A 26,909-nucleotide genomic window follows, 5' to 3' on the forward strand; every position below is an offset into this window, starting at 1 on the left:
GTCTTTTAGATTTATAAAAAGATATTCTGTCTCCCACCTGTCCAAAAAGGTCCTGTTTCATGCCTTTTTTTTTCACCATTTTTGGGAGAGGTAGCGTGGTGCCAGTAGTTGCGTGAGGTAGCGAGGTATACTATCAACAACGGAGAGAGTGTTCATTGGTCCCGAGGGAGGCGCCAAAACACCAGCTGAGCATTCTGGGATTTGTAGTATCAGCGGTACATGTGCTGTGTCATACCGGCGGGCCAGCTCTAATAGTCATTTAGTATTGCCTTGCGGGCCAAATATAATTACACATTTGGCCCGCGGGCCAGAGTTTGACACCTATGATTTATATGGTTGACCACCCTTATTCGTGAGGGATAACGAACGAGCCCTTCAAAATAGCAAAAATCCATGTATAATCTAAGAATACAATGATTGGATTGAAAGAAAAAATAAAATATTATTTTGTTTAAAATGCCAAATGTTCTTGAATAAGCATGCATAAAGAGGCAATACGTTTTTGCCGAAAATTAAAGAAAATGCAAAAATAAATAAATAGATAAATCTGCGCATGCCGAACTGCGAGTATCCAAAGGTGACAGGGTCTTTGGTAGAATATTTACAAACGGATCTCTGAATTCACTTTACAGGATCTTTAAGTGGTATTGTTTTGGTCAGTGTTTGTTCGTAGGAAGATTATCACATCCGCTATTCGTAACCTTTATAAGCTGCTCTTTATGCAGTGCCATCAGCCTTAAGTATACCGTATGAATAGGCTAGTGGCCTGAACATATCACATTGTTTTATTGGCCAACAAAGGAGTAACAATTTGTGATTTACGGCCTCTGCCTCATAAAATGCGTTCTCGTTTATTCAAGAAAAGCACATGTGACATTAAATGCGAGAGCTGCAGTATTCCTTTGATGTATTGTATCTTGCTTGGTACACCAGCATTTTGTTTCAGTGTGCGCACTTCATGTGTTAGCGTTGACTTTCAGTTGAAATATTATTCCTTTCAGGGACAGTGGTTACTACAGTGGACAGCCTATCATGCTATCAGGTTACAGGTTATCTTTATTGGTGCATGGAAGGGTTAAAGTAACTTCTAAACCCGTTCACTGAATGTCCAGCTCTATCCACCAGTGAAATATCCCCTGATTAACTTTGCAAAGCAAATGTTCAGTTGAAATAGCAACACTAACCCATTACAATTTACTGGATGCACAATATCTGAAATATATGTTAAGATTGTATTTGTTTCACTCGTCACGTCATGATTTCTGTTTCGTTATAAAGTAGGAGCTGTCGCAATTGCAATGGCACTTATTTTAGTCTCACCACAAGAGTAGCACTGACCTTTGAAGAGGACGATATCAAGGATAATTATAAATAAGAATGCGCTGTTATAAGGGTGTGGGTGGAGCTTGGTAGACTTTTTAAAGGCTTGCTGGAGAGCAGGAGCAACAGGAGGAACTGTTATGCACATCACAGTGCAGAGGTCGGATTCCAACTCCGGCCTTCCTGTTTGGAGTTTGTATATTCTCCCCGTGCCTGCATGAGTTTTCCCTACACATTCCAAAAACATGCACTATAGGTTAATTGTTTACTCTAAAGCAGGGGTGTCCAAAGTCGGATCAGAACGACCCTGATTATTTGAATCAGGTGTGTTGCTCCAGAGAGAGCTGGAAAACAGGCAGGACGGCGGCCCTTGAGGACCGACTTTGGACACCCCTGCTCTAAAGTGTCCTTAAGTGTGAATGTGAGAGCAAATGGTTGTTTGTCTATACGTATATGCCTAGTTCAGTCAGGGTGTACCCCGCCAAGACCCTCGTGAGGATGGATCAGATAATGGGTGAATGGGCACTTTTCTTTTTACTCTGTAGTGTGTGTGTATGTGTGTATGTGTGTGTATATATATATATATATAAATTCCTCGTCTCACCCCCCCCTCGGGTGGTGTCCGTCCCTCATTCAGCTTGGGTCCTCTACCAGAGGCCAGGAAGCTTGAGGGTTCTGCGCAGTATCCTTGCTGTTCCCAACACTGCACATTTCTGGACTGAGATGTCCGATGTTGTTCCCGGGATCTGTTGCAACCACTCATCTAGTTTGGGGGTCACTGCCCCGAGTGCTCCGACCACCACAGGCACGACTGTCACCTTTACCTTCCAGGCTCTCTCCAGCTCCTCTCTGAGCCCTTGGTATTTCTCGAGTTTCTCGTGTTACTTCTTTCTGATGTTTCCATCACTTGGGACCGCTACATCCACTACAACGGCTTTCCTCTGCCCTTTATCCATGATCACGATATCTGGTTGGTTCGCCATTACCATCTTGTCAGTCTGGATCTGGAAGTCCCACAGGATCTTCGCTCTGTCATTCTCCACCACCTTCGGAGGTGTTTCCCATTTTGACCTTGGGGTTTCCAGTCCATACTCTGCACAGATGTTTCGGTAGACTATGCCAGCCACCTGGTTATGGCGTTCCATGTAGGCTTTCCCTGCCAGCATCTTACACCCTGCAGTTATGTGTTGGATCGTCTCAGGTGCCTCTTTGCACAACCTACACCTTGGGTCTTGTCTGGTGTGGTATATGTGGGCCTCAATGGCTCTGGTGCTCAGGGCCTGCTCCTGAGCAGCCAGGATGAGTGCCTCTGTGCTGTCCTTCAGGCCAGCCCTCTCTAGCCACTGATAGGACTTCTTGAGATCGGCCACTTCAGTTATGGTCCGGTGGTACATCCCGTGTAGGGGCTTGTCCTCCCATGATGGTCCCTCTTCCAGCGCCTCATCTTCTGTTCCCCATTGTCTGAGACATTCTCTGAGTACGTCATCCGTTGGAGCCTTCTCCTTGATGTATTCATGGAGCTTGGATGTGTCATCCTGGACAGTGGCTCTTACACTCACTAGTCCACGGCCTCCTTCCTTTCGGCTTGCGTACAGTCTCAGGGTGCTGGATTTGGGATGGAACCCTCCATGAATGTTTAGGAGCTTTCGGGTCTTAACGTCCGTGGTCTGAATCTCTTCCTTTGGCCACCTTATTATTCCTGCAGGGTATCTGATCACTGGCAGGGCATAGCTGTTTATTGCCCGGGTCTTATTCTTGCCATTGAGCTGGCTTCTTAGGACTTGCCTCACTCGATGGAGGTATTTGGCCGTAGCCGCTTTCCTTGTTGCCAGTTCGAGGTTGCCATTGGCTTGTGGTATACCGAGGTACTTGTAGCTGTCCTCAATGTCTGCTATTGTTCCTTCAGGGAGTGAGACCCCTTCAGTGCGGACTACCTTTCCTCTCTTAGTCACCATCCGACTACATTTCTGAAGCCCGACTGACATCCCGATGTCGCTGCTGTAGATCCTGGTTGTGTGGATCAGGGAGTCTATGTCCCTTTCGCTCTTAGCATACAGCTTTATGTCATCCATGTAGAGGAGGTGACTGATCGTAGCTCCATTTCTGAGGCGGTATCCGGAGCCTGTCTTGGTGATTACTTGGCTTAGGGGGTTCAGTCCTATGCAGAACAGCAGTGGGGAGAGTGCATCACCTTGGTATATGCCACATTTGATGGACACTTGGGTAAGTGGCGTCAACTGTGGTTTTCCACATCCTCATCGAGTTCGCAACGAAGGCTCTTAGGGTCCTGTTCACCTTATACAACTCCAAGCATTCAGTGATCCATGTATGTCCAATCCAGGCTGTGCACAGGTTGGTACGTCGGGACCTGCAGTCTTGTGCGACTGTTCTGTCAACCAGGAGCTGATGTTTGGCTCCTCTGGTATCTCTACCAATGCCCTTCTGTGCTTCGCTCATGTATTGATCCATGTGTCCACTTATCTTAGCCGCAATGATGCCTGACATGAGCTTCCATGTTGTGGAGAGACAGGTTATTGGCCGATAGTTGGATGGGACTGCACCCTTTGAGGGATCCTTCATGATCAGGATCGTTCGCCCTTCGGTTAGCCATCCTGGGTGAGTCCCATCCCTCAGCAGCTGGTTCATTTGTGCTGCTAGGCGCTCATGGAGTGCTGTGAGTTTCTTTAGCCAGTAGGTGTGGACCATGTCCGGGCCTGGTGCTGTCCAGTTCTTCATATCTGAGACTCTTTCCTGTATGTCTGCCACTGTTATGGTAACTGGGTTCTGTTCAGGGAGGTTGCTGTGCTCCTCTCTCAGGGTCACCAGCCATTGTGCACTGCTGTTATGTGCAACCTCCTTCTCCCATATGCCTTTCCAGTACCTTTCAGTTTCCAGTCTTGGTGGGTCAGCTCTGTTGTTAGGACCCTGCCACTGAGCGTACACTTTCGCAGGTTGTGTTGCGAACAGCCTGTTTATTCGTCTGGCCTCACTCTCTTTCGTGTACCGCTTTAGGCGGCTGGACAAGGCTTGGAGCCTTTGTTTGGCAGTTTCGAGTGCTTCAGGTATGGTCATCTGGATGTACCTCTCGGGTATCGGCCTTTTCATCACACCTCTCTGGGCCTCCGTCAATTGACTCACATCTTTCCGAGCCGCCTTGATCTTAGCTTCCAACCGTCTTTTCCATGGTGGGTAACGTATCTCATGGCTTCCATGGTTGCTCTTATAGCCAAGCATCTCAAGGATCACTGATGCTGAAGCGTATATCAGCTCATTGGTTTCCGTGATCGTTACGGTAGGGATCGCCCTCAGCGCTGCATTCACACTTTCCATGAGACTTTCAGGTGGTACTTCACATAGCCGTTGCAATCGGTTTCTAGGTTGCCCAGCTTTCATTCTCGCCATGATCTTAGCTTTCAGGTCAGTTGCTGCCTCGCTCAGCATTTCATTCATTGGGGCTGGCCTCCCAATCTCTGGTATGACCTCCTCCTCTGATCTGGCAGCCTGGGGCCCTTCACCATGGAACCTGCGTTGTACCTCATCAATCTCAAGTTGTGACAGCAGTTGCCGTTTGTGGATGTTGGAACACTGAGTTACTAGTTGTTTCGTGGTCAACCGAGACTGTGGGTTTCGAAGTAACCATTCAGCCCACATTCTCTGCATGTAACCCCTCTGACTAGGGTTGCTTGAGTAGTAGCATTCCAACAGAGCCATGTTATCGCATCTCGCCCATCTCCGCTTTGTTCCAGTAGCCCATTTTTCATCAAGGTGCTCTGGTTCCCCAGCACCTGACGCAGACCTTGTTTGGCCGGGCGACATCTGAGCCGGCATGTCATTCATTTTATTGTCTCTCATCATTGTATCAGGTAGGCATTAGCGTGAAGGATCTTGCCCAAGGACCCACACTGGATGGTGTGGGTCCGTCTCCCGTATGCCAAACCGATGCCTTACCAACTGAGCTATCCAACCGCACTACATATATATATATATATATATATATATATATATATATATATACATTAGAGCAGTCAGTTGAGCGCGTTTTTATTGGCATTAATTTAAATGAATTTTAACGGGATTAAAATTTTTCTCGCGAGATTACCGCGACTCACGTCACAGCGGCTGTTACGTTGCTCTATAAATAAACCAGAGACAAAACAACAAGCGTGCTGCACAGGTCCACGCACGTTTGTTTTGCCAGCCACGGCAGCGCGAGACACCGAAAACGGATGCTTAAAGAGTTTATGAATGGAAAGTTTACTTTTAAAAAGTTGCCAGATTGTTCCACTGACAAGACCAAAGTTACCTGTATGTTTTGCAGTTGTAAACTGAGCTATCATCATAGCACGTCGAGTCTGAAATACCACTTAATTAATGGCCAAGCACACAGCTGACGTGAGCACTCCGCCCCCTCGTCTCAGACAGACAGCGATGGATCATTTCAAAACGAAGAAAATGGATGACACGACGAGGAACACATTTGCTGAAGCCAGAGCTAAATGTATGGCTACTGCATGCAAGCCTGTCAACATTGTCCACAGCCAGACTCAAGCTGAAATCATTCGCATTGCATGTAACGGCTCCACTACGGATTGCCAGCGAGAGCCGCCATTACAAGCTGTGTACAGAGATTGTACGTAGCGGAGAAGGCTAAGGTACACCAAGCGGGAGAAGACACTGTTTCAGGAGAGAAATAAGAGACTAGGTTGATGAGCCTCTGGTGAATAAAGAGCAGGCATTCTGTTGAGTACGATGTATGCTGACACGATTGTTACTTGTTTGGAACTATTTTGTGTGGAAGGTTTCCGTGTTCCGTGTCCATATAAATAATGGGGGTGGAGGTTCTCTGTGTTCGTCTGACAGCGACGGTGTGCTGAGGCACGTCGAGAGTTCAGCGGTGCAGTGGTCGCGACCTAGCGAAAATAAAACGTATCCAGTGTTGTCATCGAACCAAGTGTAGTCATCCGAAATGATGTCTACACAAAACCGTAGAGAGACTTCCGCGCAAGAAGGACCAACACAATCAACATAGCCTGACTGCTGTGTTCAAAGCAAACTTGAGAAAAACGAAGTATGCAACCATGGCTTAAATCCACTGTAGGCTTAGTACTAGTTTACCTTAGATGTGCACTTTATAATGTTATATTGCTCTGTTTTGATTCCATAAAAAAGACCTGTTAAAGCAGCTGTTGTGTGACAAAATATTATTTTCACTGTTGTTGATGGACAGTAATATTGTGTGCGAGATTATGTGTGAATAACTGCTCCAAGTGAAAAATGTTCATGTAAAATTGAAAATCGAAATTGTTATTTCAGTAAATATTTGCATTTTGCACGTAGAAAACTGATTCATGATTCCATGTTGATGACAGCATTAAAATGGGGAAAATAGGACAAAAAATACAAAAGGAAATTCAGAAACGATAAAAAATGTGTGAGTAATCACGATTAATTTTTAGTGAATTTGAGTTAATTATGACAGTTGCATTTTTAATTAGATTAAATATTTTTATCGTTTGACAGCTCTAATATATATATTGGCTGTCAACCGGTTTGGGGTGTCCCCCGCCTACTGCCCTAAGACAGGACCCTTGTGAGGATAAAGCGGATCGAAAAATGGATGGATGAATATATCCAATAATATATCCAGGAACGCCTCCAGGAACTCCCGAGTCCTGCTCCTCGAGTCACTGCAGGACACACTCCTAAGCACAAGCCGTCATTTTTAACCTTGCTTAACAGCTTTCAAATATTTAACCTTCTATTCTTCTCCTTGGTGACTTCCACATGAACAACTTTAACTTGGAAACATGCCGCTAACTTTCTGCTCAACTGCCTCAACTACATCAAAAAACACACTCAGGACCTAGTCTGCTCCACTGGTCTCGACATCCAAGAACTCTCCAGCACAAAGCTCTTTTTCTGTTACACCCCCAAACTCTCATCCGCTCACTTTAATGCAGAAGAACTTTCCAGTGATTCAAATACTCAGTGAAGTAAGTTCTTGAATTAATTGAACAAAATTCCTTGAAATGCATGTCAGCAAAATTGTTGGACAGAAGGAAAACTTCTTCAAAAGCCTGTCGCGATGTTTCATGATCATAATCAACCATCGCTATTTGTGGGTGATCGGAATCGGGTAGGCCGGCGAATTGCAAAAAAATGCATGTAATTGGCGGACATTGAAATGCATTGAAAATTAAATTTAAATTAAACGCAAAAGTATTCTTTAAAAATCGCTGATAAATATTCACATTTTTGAACGTGCTTGGGGTGGTGAAGTTTATTTTAGTTTCTCAACCCGATCAGCTGGTTTTATCCACACCACACCAGGACAGGTCTGACAAAGGCTGCACTGACAGCCAAAACTGTCATCAAGGTAAAAGATTGTTTTGTTCCTGGAAAAAAGACAATTGCCTGGAGAAAAGAAACTTAAAAACTATTTTTTTAAATAAGAAGACAAGATAGAGCTGTTAAAAGGAAGGAAGATACAGACATGACTGTCATTACCCTCCACCACCAGGAAAGATTGGAAGATTGCAGAGAGGGGCACTTTACCCTTTGTTGCCGGTCCATCCTACATCCGCAACATGACAGTCAAAAAGGAGGCTTCTCCATGCGAGATCCACTACCTGCAATCATGAGCAGTTTTTACATAGGAGGACTTGGAAACCAAAGCCATTCAAACCGCACCCCCGCAATATACAGTAAACGAACACTTTAAAAATGATAGCTTGATGGAGAAGTGCACACTACAGTGGTAGAAATGGGTATCGGTTTTATTACTAATAACTCGCAATTGCAACGGATAGCCACTGATTAAATGATGCCACTCAGTACAGTACTTCTATAGTGGGGTAGGCCCGACTCATGAGCAGAAAGTATGGCTAAGCCCAAGTGGATACTTGGGCTAGTTTTTAGCATTGGCCCAAAAAATCAGCGAAATGCGGGTTAAAATTTATTTCAGCGGGTGTTGATAAAATGTTTGGCCGGTCATGTGTGAGGCAATTGTGTCGGCATTTCTGCCTCATGAACGTTTGTGTGATCATTCTGGTGTCTGTGAATGGTTTTTGAATGAGAGTTAATTTTTGTTTGAGAGTGCCAGGTTTCATTATTTCCAGGAGAAAACCCAGCTAAACACATGGTTAGTGAACCTTTAATGGAGGGGCATAAACACCATATTTGTCAACATAAGACACGCAGCCTCGCGCGGCAATATGTGTCATCAAGAGCATGCTGGAAGTTGCGAAAAATAGCCTGAGGTGAGGCAACAAAAAGTAAAGTAAGCTCGAGTTTTGAAAGGGTTATTGACTGCATGTCAACATAGTGCCTGGGGAAATGCCAGCTGGCTATTTTGAGGGTACTGGCTCACAGCAGGGCGCCCCGGTGGGCCAGTGGTTAGCGCATCGACCTCACAGTGTAGAGGTTCAATTCCAGCTCCGGCCCCTGTGTGGAGTTTACATGTTCTCCCGGGCCTGCGTGGGATTTCTACGGGTACTCCGGTTTCCTCCCACATTCCAAAATCATGTGTGACAGGTAAATGGAAAATTCCAAATTGTCCCTAGGTGTGAGTGTGAGCGCGGATGGTTGTTGGTCTCTGTGTGGCCTGCGAATGGCTGGCAATCGGTTCAGGGTGTCCGCCACCTACTGCCCGAAGACAGCTAGGATAGGCTCCGGCACACCCCGCGAGCCTTGTGAGGATAAAGCGGTTTAGAAAATGGATGGATGGCTCGCAGCATGTATTGTTAAAAAATAAAATTAAAAAAAAAAGGGACTGAAATAATTTTAGCTTGTCGGAACAGTGAACTTAGTTTTTACAGATTTTTGAATGATGAACTATGGACTGAACTAGTTCCTTTTAGAAATTGTGAAATGAACTTTGTACTAGTCCATATAGAAAATGAACTTTCTCAACAGTGGCTGCTGCGCGAATGGCGGTATTTCATGCTACAGTCTAGAGCAGGCATTGGTCATTAACTATGCAAAGGGGGCCATCCGAGAAACATGAGGGATGGAGTAGTTGGAGTAGGGAGAGCTTTAAGTCAGAATATGGCTCTCGAGGAACCGGACTTCACTACCCTTGTGCTAACCTCAACTTTGTCTAGATTATTTTTAATGTATTGAGATAAAGCATTAAAATTACATTGACACATTTTGTGCACCAGCCGCCAAATCTTAGTCATTTCTAGTGCCAAATTCGTAGATAAGTGGGAAATATATTATTTACAGAGACGTATACAGTGATGACTTATAATACCGGTACACCCAATGTGTACTGTGTATGAAATTAGAATTTCGCAGGTTATTGTCATGGCAAATCTTACCTCAACCGTGCAAGAAATAAGACTGTTGCTAACATCAGGATGACTGTTGTCATTTTTTGCTCATCTCTTTTAAGGAAAAGTAGTTGCTAGATTAGAGGGGTTGGAAAAGTTAGCTACACTGGTGAAGCAAGTCTTACTTGCTGCCTTGGTTGTGCTTTGTCCACACGTAAAATAGAAGCAGAACTTCCAAAATAAAACCACCACATATTTTACGCATTATTTTGACTTTATCATCACCGTAAGGTCTGTTCAGAGACTCTTGGTGAGCTGGTGGTAGAACCTGGGCTGTACTTTGCCCAGTCTACTCTCATCTAGAGTGCAACCAGCGCGACAAACAGAGATAGTGTGAGGGAGGTAGATAAAAATAGCGGAGCTAAAGTTTAAAAAAAAAGTCTGTGGAAATTCTGATTGGCTGGGGGATCAAAAATGTTATTTTGGAACTCTGGTTATATTTAAAAACAAATCACAAATGTGACTTAATGGAGCTTTATTATAGAAACTTAAGAAACTAAATGAAATCCTCTTTTGATTTGAAAAGGGTTGCTATTGTTAAGATAAGAAAAACCCAATTTACAGCAGCAAAAACTATGAAAGGGAGAGGTAGAAGAACAAAAAGTAAATAAGTAAATATAAATTATAAAATATAAATATAAGATAAATATAAGTTGTCCAAAAAAACTTTAAAAAGGAAGAGAAATGAGAAGATCTATATTTGGTTCTTTTGCTTTAAGATATGTCTACCAGTTACAGTAAAACACTGATCCCTGCATGCAATAATTGATGAGAAGCCAGTAGCAATTTCAATCCTTCATGTTAACTCTTTTTTCCCCATATACATTTAGCCAATAATAAAGTAACGATCAATTTTCAACACAAATTAGTAACCTGATGACAGATATTGAGAATGTCATCAATTTTAGCATTTGAAAACAAATGCATTCTGTTATTGAGAGAAATTATCACTGGCAGCACAGGATTAACTTTTTGCAAAGTGGCTAATAATAGCATATGCCCGTCTGTGTAAACAAATCCCACTAAAATGAGTGAGTAAATGATGCATTCAATTGTAATTGCGATATCAATCAAGAAGGCAGCGTCCGCCACCAAGCTTCCTTGCTTCGCAACAGCAGCGACAAGCTGCGTGGTGCAGATCCTCTCCATCCAGCTGTCTTCTTTTCCAGGAAGAAAACTGCAACCTGATCAAATCCACCACATTGTCAATCACAAAAATCATGCCTTATAATGAATAAATGAATGAAACGTGTTGATAAACAAGTACGACGTGGCAAGCGGAGAAACCAATGTGTAATGGAAAGAGACTTGCGCCATCATGTACAATCAGTGCAATCAGCCTTTGATACAGTTTAATGTCAAGTCATGTTTTTGACCGCAGCTACAGAGGCAGAAAAGGATGGCGTCACCGTGTTCAAGTTTCCTCGCTGGCGTGTGAAGGGCCAGGCCATACCTGAGGTTGTGGCCCAATACAAAGCCATGGGTGCTGAACTGAACGTCATGCCCTTCTGCTCCCAGTTCATTCCCATGGAGGTTATTGACCATCCCAAACATGGCTCCATCATCTACCACCCCTCACTGCTGCCTCGCCATAGGGGAGCCTCGGCTATAAACTGGCGAGTAGTATAAATGTTCACAAATTTGACCTTCATCCACTTTTTTCACTCATTATCTTTCACACAACAGGACATTGATCCACGGTGACAAAAAGGGTGGATTCACTGTGTTCTGGGCTGATGATGGACTTGACACAGGACCAATTCTGCTACAGAGGGAGTGTGATGTTGAAGCTAATGACACTGTCAACACAATCTACAAAAGATTTCTATTCCCAGAAGGAGTCAGAGGCATGGTAAGTGATGAAATTCTCAGAACAGAAAGACTTCTGCAGAGCACAGACAGAAAACTATGACGATTTCTCCAATGAGTAGTAGAGTTCTGTGACATTTGGTATAATGTGGATTTTTTTGCATTTCTGTTTCTTAAGATATGAATTACTCCTGCAATCCGATCAGGGAGGCCAAGGGTTCTCTGTCTCTGTACACATCTTGCAGTGTTCCAGCTTTCCCTAAAATGTCAAAAAATAAGTGATCAAATATATGTGTGTACATACAATTGTGTGTACGTCATTGACTACATATGCGCTACAACGCGCTCAACTTTTGTTCTGAATCAGCTTCTTACGACTGGTTACGACGCAACTATCTACTCATTCATTGCCGCAGATTCACTGTGCTTTCAACTGTGTGGACGCTGGGCGTCTACAGCGCGGACGCTGGGCGTCTAGAGAGTTCAGGGTAGGTTGTCCCAATGCATTGAAAGGAGACGAATCATTGGATAAATGCTGGTTTTGTCCCGCCCATGGACGCTCAGCATCTATGGGAGTCTATTGGCAGTGGGTGTGTATCGGCCGGCCAAGACGCTCAGCTTTTCTGCATGATGATTGGATGATCTGTGTGAGGCTGTATCTGTTTTTATTGACAGCGAAATGAGCCTATCACCGATCTTTTGGTGTCAGCAGCCGTGGGAGTATTTTTCAATTCTCATTCTGTTCTGAGTTGAACTGGAGACTTCTTCTAATCATTTTAGCGACACTCTCTTTGTTGAAAACGACTGGCGACAAATTAATATTTTATTTCTGGTGTGTTTTATTGTAGTTAATTGTGTTAGCAGACTGGCTTACTGTATATCACCACAGTTAAGACCCTGGAAAAGATGCCTTGTTGGTATAACAGGGTCACAGATCATTTTCTTGAAAAGGAACGGAGAGTAGAATTCACGTATAAATAAATGGACACATTTTATGATGTAGGCCGAAATTGAGCTTTCCCTCCTTGACAGACCAGCATCCGCCACTGAGGTGGAAATAGGTCTGCCATGAGGCATCCTTGCAGTTGGACATGCTTGGACTACCTCCTAAAGGAGGATGTCTGAACCTGCTAGGCGCTCTTGATGTGGAGCAGCATCTGCAGTCTGAACTCCTCACAGATGGCCAAGCACCCCTTGATTAATTTTATAGTGGGGTTTGTACCAATTCTGTGAAGAAATGTAATTGATACCGAGAAATGAATTTTGGGCCATATCGCCCAACTTTACTCATGTTTATACACGCTAAAGTGGGTCATAACTTCTCAGCAAGCTCCAACATTGTTATATTGTCTCTCTACATGTGTTACTGGACCGTTTGTCTTCAAATGCCCATTGCTTACAGGGTTATAACACCGAGGGGCCTATTTAGGTAGATTGGCGCCTGTGTGCTCAGTGCAAAAATGGCCATATGTCCGGACAAAGTTAAACAAAAGACTCGACACACAGGGAAGATTGTCCTTGCAGTCGGCGGAAACACGATTTCCCAGAGCGAACGATGGCAGTTGCTCCGCAATCACACTCGAAGTTCCTCGTGCTCCTCGTAACACTTTAATTGTTTACATATGCAAAATACAAGAAAAACACTGCCCCTGATATTTGCATACCATTCCCCGAGTCCGGCCCCTCGGCGGTGATTTGAATACTTTTGTCAAGCTTTGAACCACAGATACACTGACACCTTCATGTCTGGACTACCATGAATAAGTAAGTCGCAGACTTCGCAGATGACAAATGTTCGCCTGGGCGCGACACTTATTACCAGTTCCCAAACCGTCTTTTGATGTTCAAAAACACTTTGTTCCTAAACTGTAAACTACCTTTACTCCCACTCTAGCCTCCTTACATCTGTTCGTGCGTACTGCGCCTGTAACTGCCCTGATTTTGAGGCGAATGAGGGATGCCACTTGGATTGGGCTGGTAAAAAACTATTTCCGTCCCATAACAGCGCATAAAGGTGTGAGCGCCCTATTACGCCCAAGTCTACCAGTGCAAGTCTAGCAAAAGAAAGAAAACTCCATCCATGTGTAGTTAGATGCACTTCGCGCTAGACTTGCGCTTGGAACGAAAATAGGGCCCTGAAACATTTCATTACCCTCTTTATAAAGCTTTGCATTGTGTGTTGGTGTTAAGGGGTGTTCACACGGCAACTTTTACTCCGTTGTAGCACCGGTGCTGCCCCCAGTAGAGCGTTGACACATAAAAAGTTCTACTGGTGTTGCCCCTGAAAACAGCTTAAACCGGAGCAAATTTAACCTTGCTCAGGAAGTGGTTTAAAAATTTACTCTAGAGTAAATGCTAGTTTGTGAGGCAACACCGATATAAAATGGGATGTGTGAAGGCTACAGGGTTAGATTCGCTATGCATGAGATGAGTTGATTACATATGGGTATTGAATGCGTTGCTTTCGTGCTCTGTTGTAGTTCCGTCATCTTTCCTTTCTCTCTTCTCTCATCCTTTTACGGTGTCTGATAGACCACAGCCTTGATTTGTCTGGAGAAGTACAAACCATGGTTTTTCGATATATCACGAACAAGGCGGGGAAAAGGAAGTACATTTTACGCAGGCACATGTTTTCGCAACAAAATATGTCGGTGCAGCACCGATGCAAATGTGTGCCGTGTGAACACCCCTTTAGTTATTGGACTTAGTGGACACAGTAAGTTAGTTGGTGGAGTTTGGATGTATAACGGTGTAATGGTTTGGTTTTCTAGCAAATCCAACCGGGAGTAGCAATAAATGTCTTTTGTTCACCATCTGCTGAACTGCTGCTTGTGAAGTCGGCTGCCGCCATCTAAAAGTCATAACCAACATTTTTGCAAGCATTCAAGACAAACAAAAAAATAGTCCGAACAACAGCTTGTATTTTGCAAAACTTCCCGGACGTTTTCTGACTCACCTTGTACATTTGAAATGTCTTTTTCTGGTTAAAGGTAGAAGCAGTCAGGTTGATTGCAGAGGGGAGGGCTCCACGAATCACACAGCCACAGGAAGGAGCCACATACGAGGGCATCCAGAAAAAAGAAAATGCAAAGGTAGCACAAATTCCTCTTTATTTATCTTTTCACTGACTGGTTTGATTTTTTTTTTTTTAAAGAAGTACAATTTTAGCTGAAGACTTTTGTTTTATTTATTTATTGTATCATTCTTTTTGACATTATAATAATTTTTCTCTATCCAAGTAGTTTTTTTGTTTGTTTATATGACATAACTTCTTACTCCATCTATGGTCCGGAGTGGAAACCATGTAGTATTGATCTCTAATTTTCTCTTCAACAATGTAAGGGCCACTGTAACGTGCTTGAAGAGCAGAAATGGGGAAATCCAGTAAAACCAACACATTAACACCTGGACTAATTGTGCTACATTTTGCATCATTACGAAACCGCTTTTTTCTTTTTGTTTCGGCTTGACCACCATGTTCTGCTTTGCCAGTACAGCGAGCAAGCTCTGTTAAGTCAAAAGTTAGTGACAGACAAGGTTCTTTGGTTTCATCACCTAGCCATGTCTCATCTAAGAGTTTTTAAGGGCCTCTGCACAGTGTGTGCAAACACCAGTGCTGCAGGACTAAAGCCCAAAGACTCCTGAGTCACTTCCCGAATGGAAAAGGTGTACTCCATTCCAGTTCGTTTTAGTGTCAAGATATTAAATAAGGAATATGGTGTTAAGAGTTTTGGGGAGTAATCACCACCTGTCTCTCTGGGTGATATGCGTTTGACCAACAGTGAGATATGTTTAACTGTTCCATAACTTATGGAAAAATTCGAAACATGAAGTTTGATCACTGATCGATTTGGAGGACTTTAGGGAGAATGAACATAGAACCCCCACCCGCCCTTAATAAAAAAATAAAAACTTTACAAGAAATCTCAAAAATATAGATTTTTACACCAGGTCGGATATGTGTGCCAAGTTTATTGAATTTTCGCCAATGTTTAGACCACCCAAAACGGTCGCATTTTTCTTGGTAAACAGATTGTCTCCAAAGCAATAGCATTCAACAAAATTGGAAGCTGTCGTCTTCAAAATTGTTTTTAAACACACCAACATTTTGAAGTCTATTCAATCAAATCCCGAGTAAGAGTTTGTTAAAATATAACTTCTAAAAAGGTTAATATCGTGGCAAAATTTTAAAGTACATAAATTAAAGATGACAGATTTCCTGTTAGGATTTTCATGTACTTGGGGCTGCTTCATAAAACAATTCCAACATACCGTAATCCTTTTTTAAATTGCACATCAAAGCTTTAAAATACATCTTTTTTGGACAAGCCTGACGTGTGTGCAAAGTTTCAGTCAAAAACAGCATCATTTTTCTGGGCAAACAGGGCATCGCCATGGCAGCAGCGTTTGTCAAAAACTTTCAAACCTATTCTTTTATCACGAGGACACTTAAATATGAGGTTTACTTCCTGATTCGATTCAAATCACACTACTTGTGTGACGATTAGATCTATATCACGATTATCAATTAAACTGCGATTCAATGTCTCGGCTATTGGTGTAGGTGGCTCAGGAACTGGCGCATTCAGATGATGTGATGTGATTCAAATTGGCTCCGCGCTGTCATCTGCTGGAAAAAAAAAGTGGTAGCTTTACCTTTGCTTTTCGAAAAATCATGAAAATCAATTCTGAACTTTGACATCGAATTATGGATTAGGATCATTTATGTGTGTTTTCGCGGTCTTTTGTTGTTGTATTCTTCTCATTTTGCTATATGTGAAGTGCTTAGAGCTGCAGCTGTTGTGAAATGCGCTTGATAAATAAAGTTGTCTTATATTGCACTGATGCATATCACACATTCAAGGAAAATAACTTGTAATATATGGACGAGGTTTAGTCATGTTCTGTAAACATCTGTGGAACGAGTGAAGAAAGGAAGGCACTCTTCAAACTTGAGACGGGTGGAGCAATTTTCAGTGGATGGGAAGCCTGACGAGAAACATATTGACATCGCTACCAACTAATTATTAAATAAGACATATTTGACCGAAATTTGAGGAAAGAAGGGAGATGGTCACAAATTCAAGAAATAAGTGTTTATATATATATATAAAATCCTCGTCTCACCCCTTGGGTGGTGTCCGTCCCTCATTCAGCTCGGGTCCTCTACCAGAGGCCAGGAAGCTTGAGGGTTCTGCGCAGTATCCTTGCTGTTCCCAACACTGCACATTTCTGGACTGAGATGTCCGATGTTGTTCCCGGGATCTGTTGCAACCACTCATCTAGTTTGGGGGTCACTGCCCCGAGTGCTCCGACACCACAGGCACGACTGTCACCTTTACCTTCCAGGCTCTCTCCAGCTCCTCTCTGAGCCCTTGGTATTTCTCGAGTTTCTCGTGTTCCTTCTTTCTGATGTTTCCATCACTTGGGACCACTACATCCACTACAACGGCTTTCCTCTGCCCTTTATCCATGATCACGATATCTGGTTGGTTCGCCATTACCATCTTGTCAGTCTGGATCTGGAAGTCCCACAGGATCTTCGCTCTGTCATTCTCCACCACCTTTGGAGGTGTTTCCCATTTTGACCTTGGGGTTTCCAGTCCATACTTCGCACAGATGTTTCGGTAGACTATGCCAGCTACCTGGTTATCGCGTTCCATGCAGGCTTTCCCTGCCAGCATCTTACACCCTGCAGTTATGTGTTGGATCGTCTCAGGTGCCTCTTTGCACAACCTACACCTTGGGTCTTGTCTGGTGTGGTATATCTGGGCCTCAATGGCTCTGGTGCTCAGGGCCTGCTCCTGAGCAGCCAGGATGAGTGCCTCTGTGCTGTCCTTCAGGCCAGCCCTCTCTAGCCACTGATAGGACTTCTTGAGATCGGCCACTTCAGTTATGGTCCGGTGGTACATCCCGTGTAGGGGCTTGTCCTCCCATGATGGTCCCTCTTCCAGCGCCTCATCTTCTGTTCCCCATTGTCTGAGACATTCTCTGAGTACGTCATCCGTTGGAGCCTTCTCCTTGATGTATTCATGGAGCTTGGATGTTTCATCCTGGACAGTGGCTCTCACACTCACTAGTCCCCGGCCTCCTTCCTTTCGGCTTGCATAGAGTCTCAGGGTGCTGGATTTGGGATGGAACCCTCCATGCATGGTTAGGAGCTTTCGGGTCTTAACGTCCGTGTTCTGAATCTCTTCCTTTGGCCACCTTATTATTCCTGCAGGGTATCTGATCACTGGCAGGGCATAGCTGTTTATTGCCCTGGTCTTGTTCTTGCCATTGAGCTGGCTTCTTAGGACTTGCCTCACTCGCTGGAGGTATTTGGCCGTAGCCGCTTTCCTTGTTGCCAGTTCGAGGTTGCCATTGGCTTGTGGTATACCGAGGTACTTGTAGCTGTCCTCAATGTCTGCTATTGTTCCTTCAGGGAGTGAGACCCCTTCAGTGCGGACTACCTTTCCTCTCTTAGTCACCATCCGACTACATTTCTCAAGCCTGAATGACATCCCGATGTCGCTGCTGTAGATCCTGGTTGTGTGGATCAGGGAGTCTATGTCCCTTTCGCTCTTAGCATACAGCTTTATGGCATCCATGTAGAGGAGATGACTGATCGTAGCTCCATTTCTGAGGCGGTATCCATAGCCTGTCTTGGTGATTACTTGGCTTAGGGGGTTCAGTCCTATGCAGAACAGCAGTGGGGAGAGTGCATCACCTTGGTATATGCCACATTTGATGGACACTTGGGTAAGTGGCTTGCCATTGGCTTCAAGTGTGGTTTTCCACATCCTCATCGAGTTCGCAACAAAGGCTCTGAGGGTCCTGTTCACCTTATACAACTCCAAGCATTCAGTGATCCATGTATGTGGCATCGAGTCATAGGCTTTCTTGTAATCAATCCAGGCTTTGCACAGGTTGGTATGTCAGGACCTGCAGTCTTGTGCGACTGTTCTGTCAACCAGGAGCTGATGTTTGGCTCCTCCAATGCCCTTCTGTGCTTCGCTCATGTATTGATCCATGTGTCCACTTACCTTAACCGCAATGATGCCTGACATGAGTTTCCATGTTGTGGAGAGACAGGTTATTGGCCGATAGTTGGATGGGACTGCACCCTTTGAGGGATCCTTCATGATCAGGATCGTTCGCCCTTCGGTTAGCCATCCTGGGTGAGTCCCATCCCACAGCAGCTGGTTCATTTGTGCTGCTAGGCGCTCATGAAGTGCTGTGAGTTTCTTTAGCCAGTAGGTGTGGACCATGTCCGGGCCTGGTGCTGTCCAGTTCTTCATATCTGAGACTCTTTCCTGTATGTCGGCCACTGTTATGGTAACTGGGTTCTGTTCAGGGAGGTTGCTGTGCTCCTCTCTCAGGGTCACCAGCCATTGTGCACTGCTGTTATGTGCAACCTCCTTCTCCCATATGCCTTTCCAGTACCTTTCAGTTTCCAGTCTTGGTGGGTCAGTTCTGTTGTTAGGACCCTGCCACTTTCGCAGGTTGTGTTGCGAACAGCCTGTTTATTCGTCTGGCCTCATTCTCTTTCGTGTACCGCTTTAGGCGGCTGGACAAGGCTTGGAGCCTTTGTTTGGCTCTCTGTCAACGGGTAACGTATCTCATGGCTTCCATGGTTGCTCTTATAGCCAAGCATCTCAAGGATCACTGATGCTGAAGCGTATATCAGCTCATTGGTTTCCGTGATCGCCCTCAGTGCTGCATTCACACTTTCCATGAGACTTTCAGGTGGTACTTCACATAGCCGTTGTAATCGGTTTCTAGGTTGCCCAGCTTTCATTCTCGCCATGATCTTAGCTTTCAGGTCAGTTGCTGCCTCGCCCATTTCATTCATTGGGGCTGTCCTCCCAATCTCATCATCTGCATTCATTGGGGCTTGCCTCCCAATCTCTGGTATGACCTTCTCCTCTGATCTGGCAGCCTGGGGCCCTTCACCATGGAACCTGTGTTGTACCTCATCAATCTCAAGTTGTGACAGCAGTTGCCGTTTGTGGATGTTGGAACACTGAGCTACGAGTTGTTTCTTGGTCAACCGTGACTGTGGGTTTCGAAGTAACCGTTTAGCCCACATTCTCTGCATATAACCCCTCTGACTAGGGTTGCTTGAGTAGTAGCATTCCAACAGAGCCATGTTATCGCATCTCGCCCATCTCCGCTTTGTTCCAGTAGCCCATTTTTCATCAAGGTGCTCTGGTTCCCCAGCACCTGACGCAGACCTTGTTTGGCCGGGCGACGTCTGAACCGGCATGTCATTCATTTTATTGTCTCTCATCATTGTATGAGGTAGGCATTTGCGTGAAGGATCTTGCCCAAGGATCCACACTGGATGGCGCTATGTGCTCTTTTTTTTTTGCCCCAAGCGGGATTCGAACCACCGTCTCCCGCATGCCAAACCAATGCGTTACCAACTGAGCTACCCAGCCGCTATATATATATATATATATTATCCATCCATCCATTTTCCGAACCGCTTGATCCTCACTAGGGTCGCGGGGGGTGCTGGAGCCTATCCCAGCCATCTTCGGGCAGTAGGCGGGGGACACCCCGAATCAGTTGCCAGCCAATCGCAGGGCACACAGAGACGAACAACCGTCCACGCCCACACTCACACCTAGGGACAATTTAGAGCGACCAATCAGCCTGCCATGCATGTTTTTGGAATGTGGGAGGAAACCGGAGCACCCGGAGAAAACCCACGCAGGCCCGGGGAGAACATGCAAACTCCACACAGGGAGGGCGGAGCTGGAATCGAACCCGGTACCTCTGCACTGTGAAGCCGACGTGCTAACCACTGGACTACCGGGCCGCCTATATATATATATATTGGAGCTACCCAGCCGCTATTTATATATATATATATGGGCGGCCTGGTAGTCCAGTGGTTAGCACGTCGACTTCACAGTGCAGAGGTACCGGGTTCAATTCCAGCTCCGGCCTCCCTGTGTGGAGTTTGCATGTTCTCCCCGGGCCTGCGTGGGTTTTCTCCGGGTACTCCGGTTTCCTCCCACATTCCAAAAACATGCTCGGCAGGCTGATTGAACGCTCTAAATTGTCCCTAGGTGTGAATGTGGGCGTGGATGGTTGTTCGTCTCTGTGTGCCCTGTGATTGGCTGGCAACCGATTCAGGGTGTCCCTCGCCTACTGCCCGAAGACAGCTGGGATAGGCTCCAGCACCCCCCGCGACCCGAGTGAGGATCAAGCGGTTCGGAAAATGGATGGATGGATGTATATATATATATGCCCATATCATGAACAAAGCTACTATATAAAAACTGTTAAACTTCAAGGCACTTTACCACTAGATTATAGACAGCAGCAATTAAAATAAAAAACAGTGTGATGATCGTCCCATGATAACAATTTCATTTGAAGATCAACTGGAACCAATCTGCTGAAGCTCTCCACAACTGGATTAGAGGAAATGACAAAGTTCCCGGTGCCTGGGCAGAAATTGATGGACAGGTACAGTATCAATTAACTATTGATTATTAAAATTGTATTTTTAATAACCACAGCCAAACTGTGATTGATTCAATACCCTCACAATATAAGGCAACCACCTCTAAAATGTTTGTGGTTAGTGTCGAGTAGTTTGATGATCAGCGACTCCACACAATGGAATTCCCTGCACTGTCCTCGACAGATGTTGCGTTGTGGGTCTGTTTTTGTTTAGAAGGTGACTTTCTATGGCTCCACACTGGTGGATAATGGCACCAGTGGGAATGGAAAGCCCCTGGAGATTCTTGGAGCGAGTCGACCTGGCATTGTCATGAAAGAAGGCCTCATACTCTTTGGCAATGACAGTAAGGCAGTAAGTTATCATATCATTGCTGATCAGGGCCAGAGCTACATGGTGGCCATGCATGGCCACTCCGTGTCACTCTCTGGCCACCCGTCAGGCCACCCTCAAACGTAGGAAGAAACATTTTTATATCTGTATTTCTCCTGTCTTTCTCACATAGAGGCAGTATTCTTAGACCCTTTCATATTCTGCTACACGTTATTTATATTGACTGCACATTAATTAAATAAATATACCATTGATCTGAATGCAAAAGAATCACACTGAAGTATAGAACATTTGATTCTTATGATCAATGTCAATCAAAATCATCATTTTCACACCAAAGCAAGCAAACAATATGGTCTAGATCTCATTGTTAATCATACATGTAACATGTACACATATACCAATCTTAGCCAGCACACTCATAATACAAGAAATAGCGATGTATATGTATATATTAAAGCTGTCAGTTTAGCGCGTTTTTATTGGCATTAATTTAAATGAATTTTAACGGGATTAAATTTTTTCTCGCGAGATTAACGTGGCAGATGTCACAGCGGATGTTACGTTGCTCTATAAATAAACCAGAGACAAAACAACAAGCGTGCTGCACAGGTCCACGCACGTTTGTTTTGCCAGCCACGGCAGCGCGAGACACCGAAAACTTTCAGTGAAAACCCAGGTTGAGAATAGCTCATCCCAGACACGTGTAAAAATTAATAAATAAATAACGAATCCATCACAGAAAATATTTAGGCTTTGCTCAATTAAGTATTATTTTGACATAGCTTGAAAGTTTTCCTTTCAATTAATTTTATAAACCAAACAAAGCAAACCGATTACTTTCGAATTGTCCTAATTTAAATAATTATATTCGATTCAATACATAATATAAAGTACTACCTCAATGTCAATCAAAGTGGTGAATTGGAACGTTTTTTGTTCTTGTTGTTGTTTTTGTCTCAAAGATTTAAAATTGTCATAATAGTGATTATGATTATGAATAGAGAAATAATTTAACCCTGGAGAACCCAAGAACCATTTTCTTCTTTGGAAAATGATGAATTTTAAATTAAATGCCTGCTATATGTTCACTGAACTCCAAAATGTTTTTTCAAATATTTAATGCTTTAACCTAATTTAGGATTAGGGCCAAATTTGACCCTTTGGGATTTAAGGGTAGCATTTGAGTAGCATTGAGTAGCAAAATACTGGTATTTTAAATACCAGTATTTAAAAATCTAAGTATTTTTAAATACTGGTACATTTGAAATAATAGGCAAGGCAAGGGGAAGGCAACTTTATTGATATAGCACATAATTACAAGTACAACGTGCAAAAATATTTAAAAAACAAAGTATTAAATACATTTAAAAACAAAGCACAGAAATAAAATATAGCTTTCTAAAATATACAAAACTAATTTTCATTCTTTAAGGAGGTCAATCATCGGCATCGGAAAAAGGAGCTTTGTTTTTAACCTGGACTTGAAAGCATTCCGTACACATGGGGTTGACTTCATACTCCGAACAAATTCTTTATTAAACCCTTTGATTGTTCTTTGAATTGTTTTGGCTCAAATGGCGAACATTGTACTTTCAACTTGTTCCGGACCCAAGTGTTCCTTCACTGGCTATCTGAATGTCTTTGGGTGGGTTCAAAAGATTCTCTCTCTCCCAATGAAAGAGATTGCAATGGGTGCGTGCTCTACTTCATCAGCCTCATTTTCCTGCAAACCTTACAAATGCACAAAAAAGCAATAATTCAATTAATACTTGGAAAGCACACACACTGATTTTATTTGGATGGGCCCCTACGCAAAGTGCGTGATCTGCATGTCGGTGGGGATCAATCTATCCACAATCCTCTTCCTCTGTATTACTCATTAAATGAAATGTTACTGGCCAAACCTTTGAATTGTGTCCACTTGTAGCTGTTGGTCAAGAATTTGCAGTTTGAGGACGGGAAGATGATATCTGCCTCACAGTACTTTTGCTCAGGAAGCAAAGCAGCTGTAGAGCTAACGGAGGAGGAAAAAAACTTTGCTGATCAGATCAAGGTAGTCTGTCTTATTTGTGTTAATGAATTTATGCATTTTCGGCAAGTAGGCTCAATATCGGTTCATGATTTATAACAAAAGCAATGAAATGATTTTACTCCTTACAGTCAGTGTGGCACAGCATTCTGACCAATGTCAGTCACATTGAAGACTCCACTGATTTCTTCAAGTCAGGAGCTGCCTCCATGGATGTGGTCAGGTGAAAAAAAAAGGGGTGCATGCAATAGAATTACTGCATTGTCTTTATTCGATAACACTTCAACAGTAACAAACATAAATAAGCCACATCATCATTGTACTGTACATCGAAATGGCCTTCGTCTGCCCTGAGTGGTCACTTTTCCATAACACTTTTTCAGGGGCATTTGGTTAAAATGGAACTGCTTTTCAGAACCTCCTCCGAGGGGGTTCTAAAATGCAGGCCAACCAGGACATTTATCTGACATTGTAAATATGGTTACATGTTTTTGTAAAACACAATGTATGTGCACTATATACAAGTGTCGCAGGTGGGCGGCTGTGTATATCTTGCTTGAAGTCGGAAATTGATTTTTCATCTGTATGAAAATTTCAGTGAATTTGATGGAATGCAATTTGCAACATTGAGATATGCAATGCTGATTCATATTTGGAATCACTGCAAAACCAGTGGAGACTCGCCATGAGTGTGCACAGTACAACACAGGCTTTCTCAATTCAGTTGATCCGGCCCCAATTGTTTGGCGTCTGTTATAATGGAAAAGCAACAGAGGCCAGGCTGGGCCTGTGGTATGGTGTCACGCTGTTCTGCAACCTGTAATGGAAGTGTTTTGTTTGTTGTCATTTTAAGGCTTGTAGAGGAAGTGAAACTGTTTTCAAGTACATGCCAATTACAAAATGAGGACGTCTACATGAACACCACCTTCCAAGATTTTATCCAGATGTGTGTCGGAAAGCTACGAGGGGAGGACAATGAAGAGGAATTGGTCATTGACTATGTATGATGTTTATTGTTCAAACATTTTGTGTCCATGTGTTTTTCTAACAGGCAGAGAAACATTAGCTCTGCTTTCTCTGGCTCTCTCGAGTACAATCCGAGCATTGTTTTTTTTCCCCTCCCCATTAAATGGTATCCTCTTTCTCAGGTGGAGAAAAAAATCAACAACATGACTGTTAAAATGCCTCATCAGCTATTTATCAATGGAGAGTTTTTTGATGCGGAGGGAGGACAAACTTACAAGACCGTAAACCCAACTGACGGTTCAGTAAGTAAATCATTTTTCTTAAAATGTTAAGAACAGCTAAAGCTGTTGTCTTATTTTTCCATGTGAAAATGTATACTATACTTGTAGTAATCACAAGAGATTATTTTTAAATAATTAGCATTTTATCACAGGACATAAGGTACATCAGACAAACAGCATTAAATATTTGGTACAGAAACCTTTGTTTGAAATTACAGAGATCAGACGTTTTCTCTAGTTCTTCACCACATTGTGTCACACTGCAGCAGGGATTTTGGCCCACTTTTCCATACAGATCTTTTCCAGAGCGTTCAGGTTTCAGGGCTGTCACTGGGCACTTTCAGCTCTCTCCAAAGCTTTTCTATTGGATTCAGGTCTGGAGACTGGCTAGGCCACTCCAGGACCTTGAGATGCTTCCTACGGAGCCAGTCCTTAGTTGCCCTAGCTGTGTGTTTTGGGTCATTGTCATTCTGGAACACCCATCCACGACCCATTTTCAATGCTCTTACTGAGGGAAGGAGGTTGTTGGAAAATCTCACGATACATGGCCCCATCCATCCTCCTCCCCTCAACACGGTGCAGTCGTCCCGTGCCCCTTGCAGAAAAGCATCCCCAAAGAATGATGTTTCCACCTCCATGCTTCACAGTTGGGATGGTGTTCTTGGGGTTATACTCATCCTTCCTTTTCCTCCAAACACGGTGAGTGGAATTTTGACCAAAAAGCTCCCCTCTTGTCTCATCAGACCACATGATCTTTGTCATGTAGCGAGGTGGTGGTGGACCCCAAAAAGCAGGCAAGAGGGAGGAGCAGGGTGTACTTGACAGATTGTATTGATAAAACACAGAAAACTAAATCCTAAACAAACAAAGTCCAAAGAACAAAACAAATCCAAAGTAACAAACAAAAAACCATAGTAGAAGCTAAAAACATGACCGAAACAAACATGACAGCAGCAAAGAGCAACAAACAAACATGCCAGTAGCAAAGAGCACCAATGAGTGTTCGGGCGGGAGTCCTTTTATAGAACTAATTATCTAATGACCTAATGACGGCTTGACGAGACGAAAACATGGACAGCTGCATCACCCGCGCAGCCTGAAGGGGGAACATGGGACAGCCGCATCACCAGCGCTGCCTGAAGGGGAAAAGGGTGTCGGCTGCAGACGTGCTCTGCCAGGCACATGGTGGAATAGGGACCAGTCCTTAGTACCTGCGGGGTCCAGGTGGTCGGGTCATTCTGTCACAATAGCAAGGTGGTGGTGGGCCCCAAAAAGCAGGCAAGAGGGAGGAGCAGGGTGTACTTGACAGATTGTATTGATAAAACACAGAAAACTAAATCCTAAACAAACAACGTCCAAAGAACAAAATGAATCCAAAGTGACAAACAAAAACCATGGCAGAAGCTAAAAACTCAATAACAGACACATGACCGAAACAAACATGACAGCAGCAAAGAGCAACAAACAAACATGACAGTAGCAAAGAGCACCAATGAGTGTTCGGGCGGGAGTCCTTTTATAGAACTAATTACCTAATGACCAACAGGTGTGCAGCTGCAGGAGGAGCCCTACTGTGCCACCTGTTGGTCCCAAACCGAATCATGACAATCTTCTCCCATTCCTCCTCTGGATCATCCAGATGGTCATTGGCAAACTTCAGACGGGCCTTGACATGTACTGGCGTGGGCAGGGTGACCTTGCGTGCACTGCAGGATTTTAATCCATGACGGCGGAGTGTGTTACTGATGGTTTTCTTTGACACTGTGTACCAGCGCTTTTCAGGTCATTCAACAGGTCCTACCGTGTAGTTCTGGGCTCATTCCTCACTGTCCTGTGGATCATTGATGCCCCACGGGGAGATCTTGCATGGCCCTCCAGACCGAGGGAGATTGACAATCCTCTTGAATTTTCTGATAATTGTTGTTGCACACCAAGCTGCTTGCCTATTGTCTAGCCCATCCGAGCCTTTTGCAGGTCTCAAGTTTTATCCCTGATGTCCTTGCACAGCTTTCTTGTCTTGGCCATTGTGGAGAGGTTGGCGTTTGTTTGATTGAGTGTGTGGACAGGTGTCTTTTATACAGTTCAAACAGATGAAATTTATACAGGTAATGAGTGGAGAACAGGAGGGCTTCTTAAGGAAGAACACACTGGTCTGTGGGAGCCTAAATTCTTATGGTTGATAGGGGATCAAATACTTATTTCCTGCAATAAAATGCAAATTAATTATTTAAAAATCATGGACTGTGATTTTCTGGATTTTTGTTTTACATTCTGTCCCTCATAGTTGAAGAGTACCTTTGATACAAATTACAGGCCTCTACCTGCTCTGTCAGTGGCAAAACGTTAAAAATCAGCAGTGTATCGGATACTTGTTCTCC

General features: G+C 43.9%; 1 protein-coding gene across 3 annotated transcripts in view; it reads left to right on the forward strand.

Moving 5' to 3' along the window:
• Positions 1-26,909, forward strand: part of aldh1l1 (aldehyde dehydrogenase 1 family, member L1) — a 58,735-nt gene that overhangs the window by 14,823 nt on the left and 17,003 nt on the right. For 2 of the 3 annotated variants that reach the window (XM_086117251.1, XM_086117250.1), the window contains exons 3-11: positions 11,035-11,269; positions 11,340-11,505; positions 14,453-14,554; positions 20,835-20,924; positions 21,136-21,273; positions 23,183-23,308; positions 23,416-23,507; positions 24,138-24,285; positions 24,433-24,552. In XM_086117251.1, coding sequence (XP_085973377.1) covers positions 11,035-11,269; positions 11,340-11,505; positions 14,453-14,554; positions 20,835-20,924; positions 21,136-21,273; positions 23,183-23,308; positions 23,416-23,507; positions 24,138-24,285; positions 24,433-24,552 — 1,217 coding nt within the window. The remainder of the gene's footprint in view (positions 1-11,034; positions 11,270-11,339; positions 11,506-14,452; positions 14,555-20,834; positions 20,925-21,135; positions 21,274-23,182; positions 23,309-23,415; positions 23,508-24,137; positions 24,286-24,432; positions 24,553-26,909) is intronic. The other variant, XM_086117252.1, reaches the window with a different exon arrangement.

Source organism: Hippocampus guttulatus, chromosome 8, assembly GCF_054856545.1.
Source record: "Hippocampus guttulatus isolate MCC_2025c chromosome 8, RoL_Hgut_1.0, whole genome shotgun sequence".
In the NCBI taxonomy this organism is placed as follows: Eukaryota; Metazoa; Chordata; class Actinopteri; order Syngnathiformes; family Syngnathidae; genus Hippocampus; species Hippocampus guttulatus.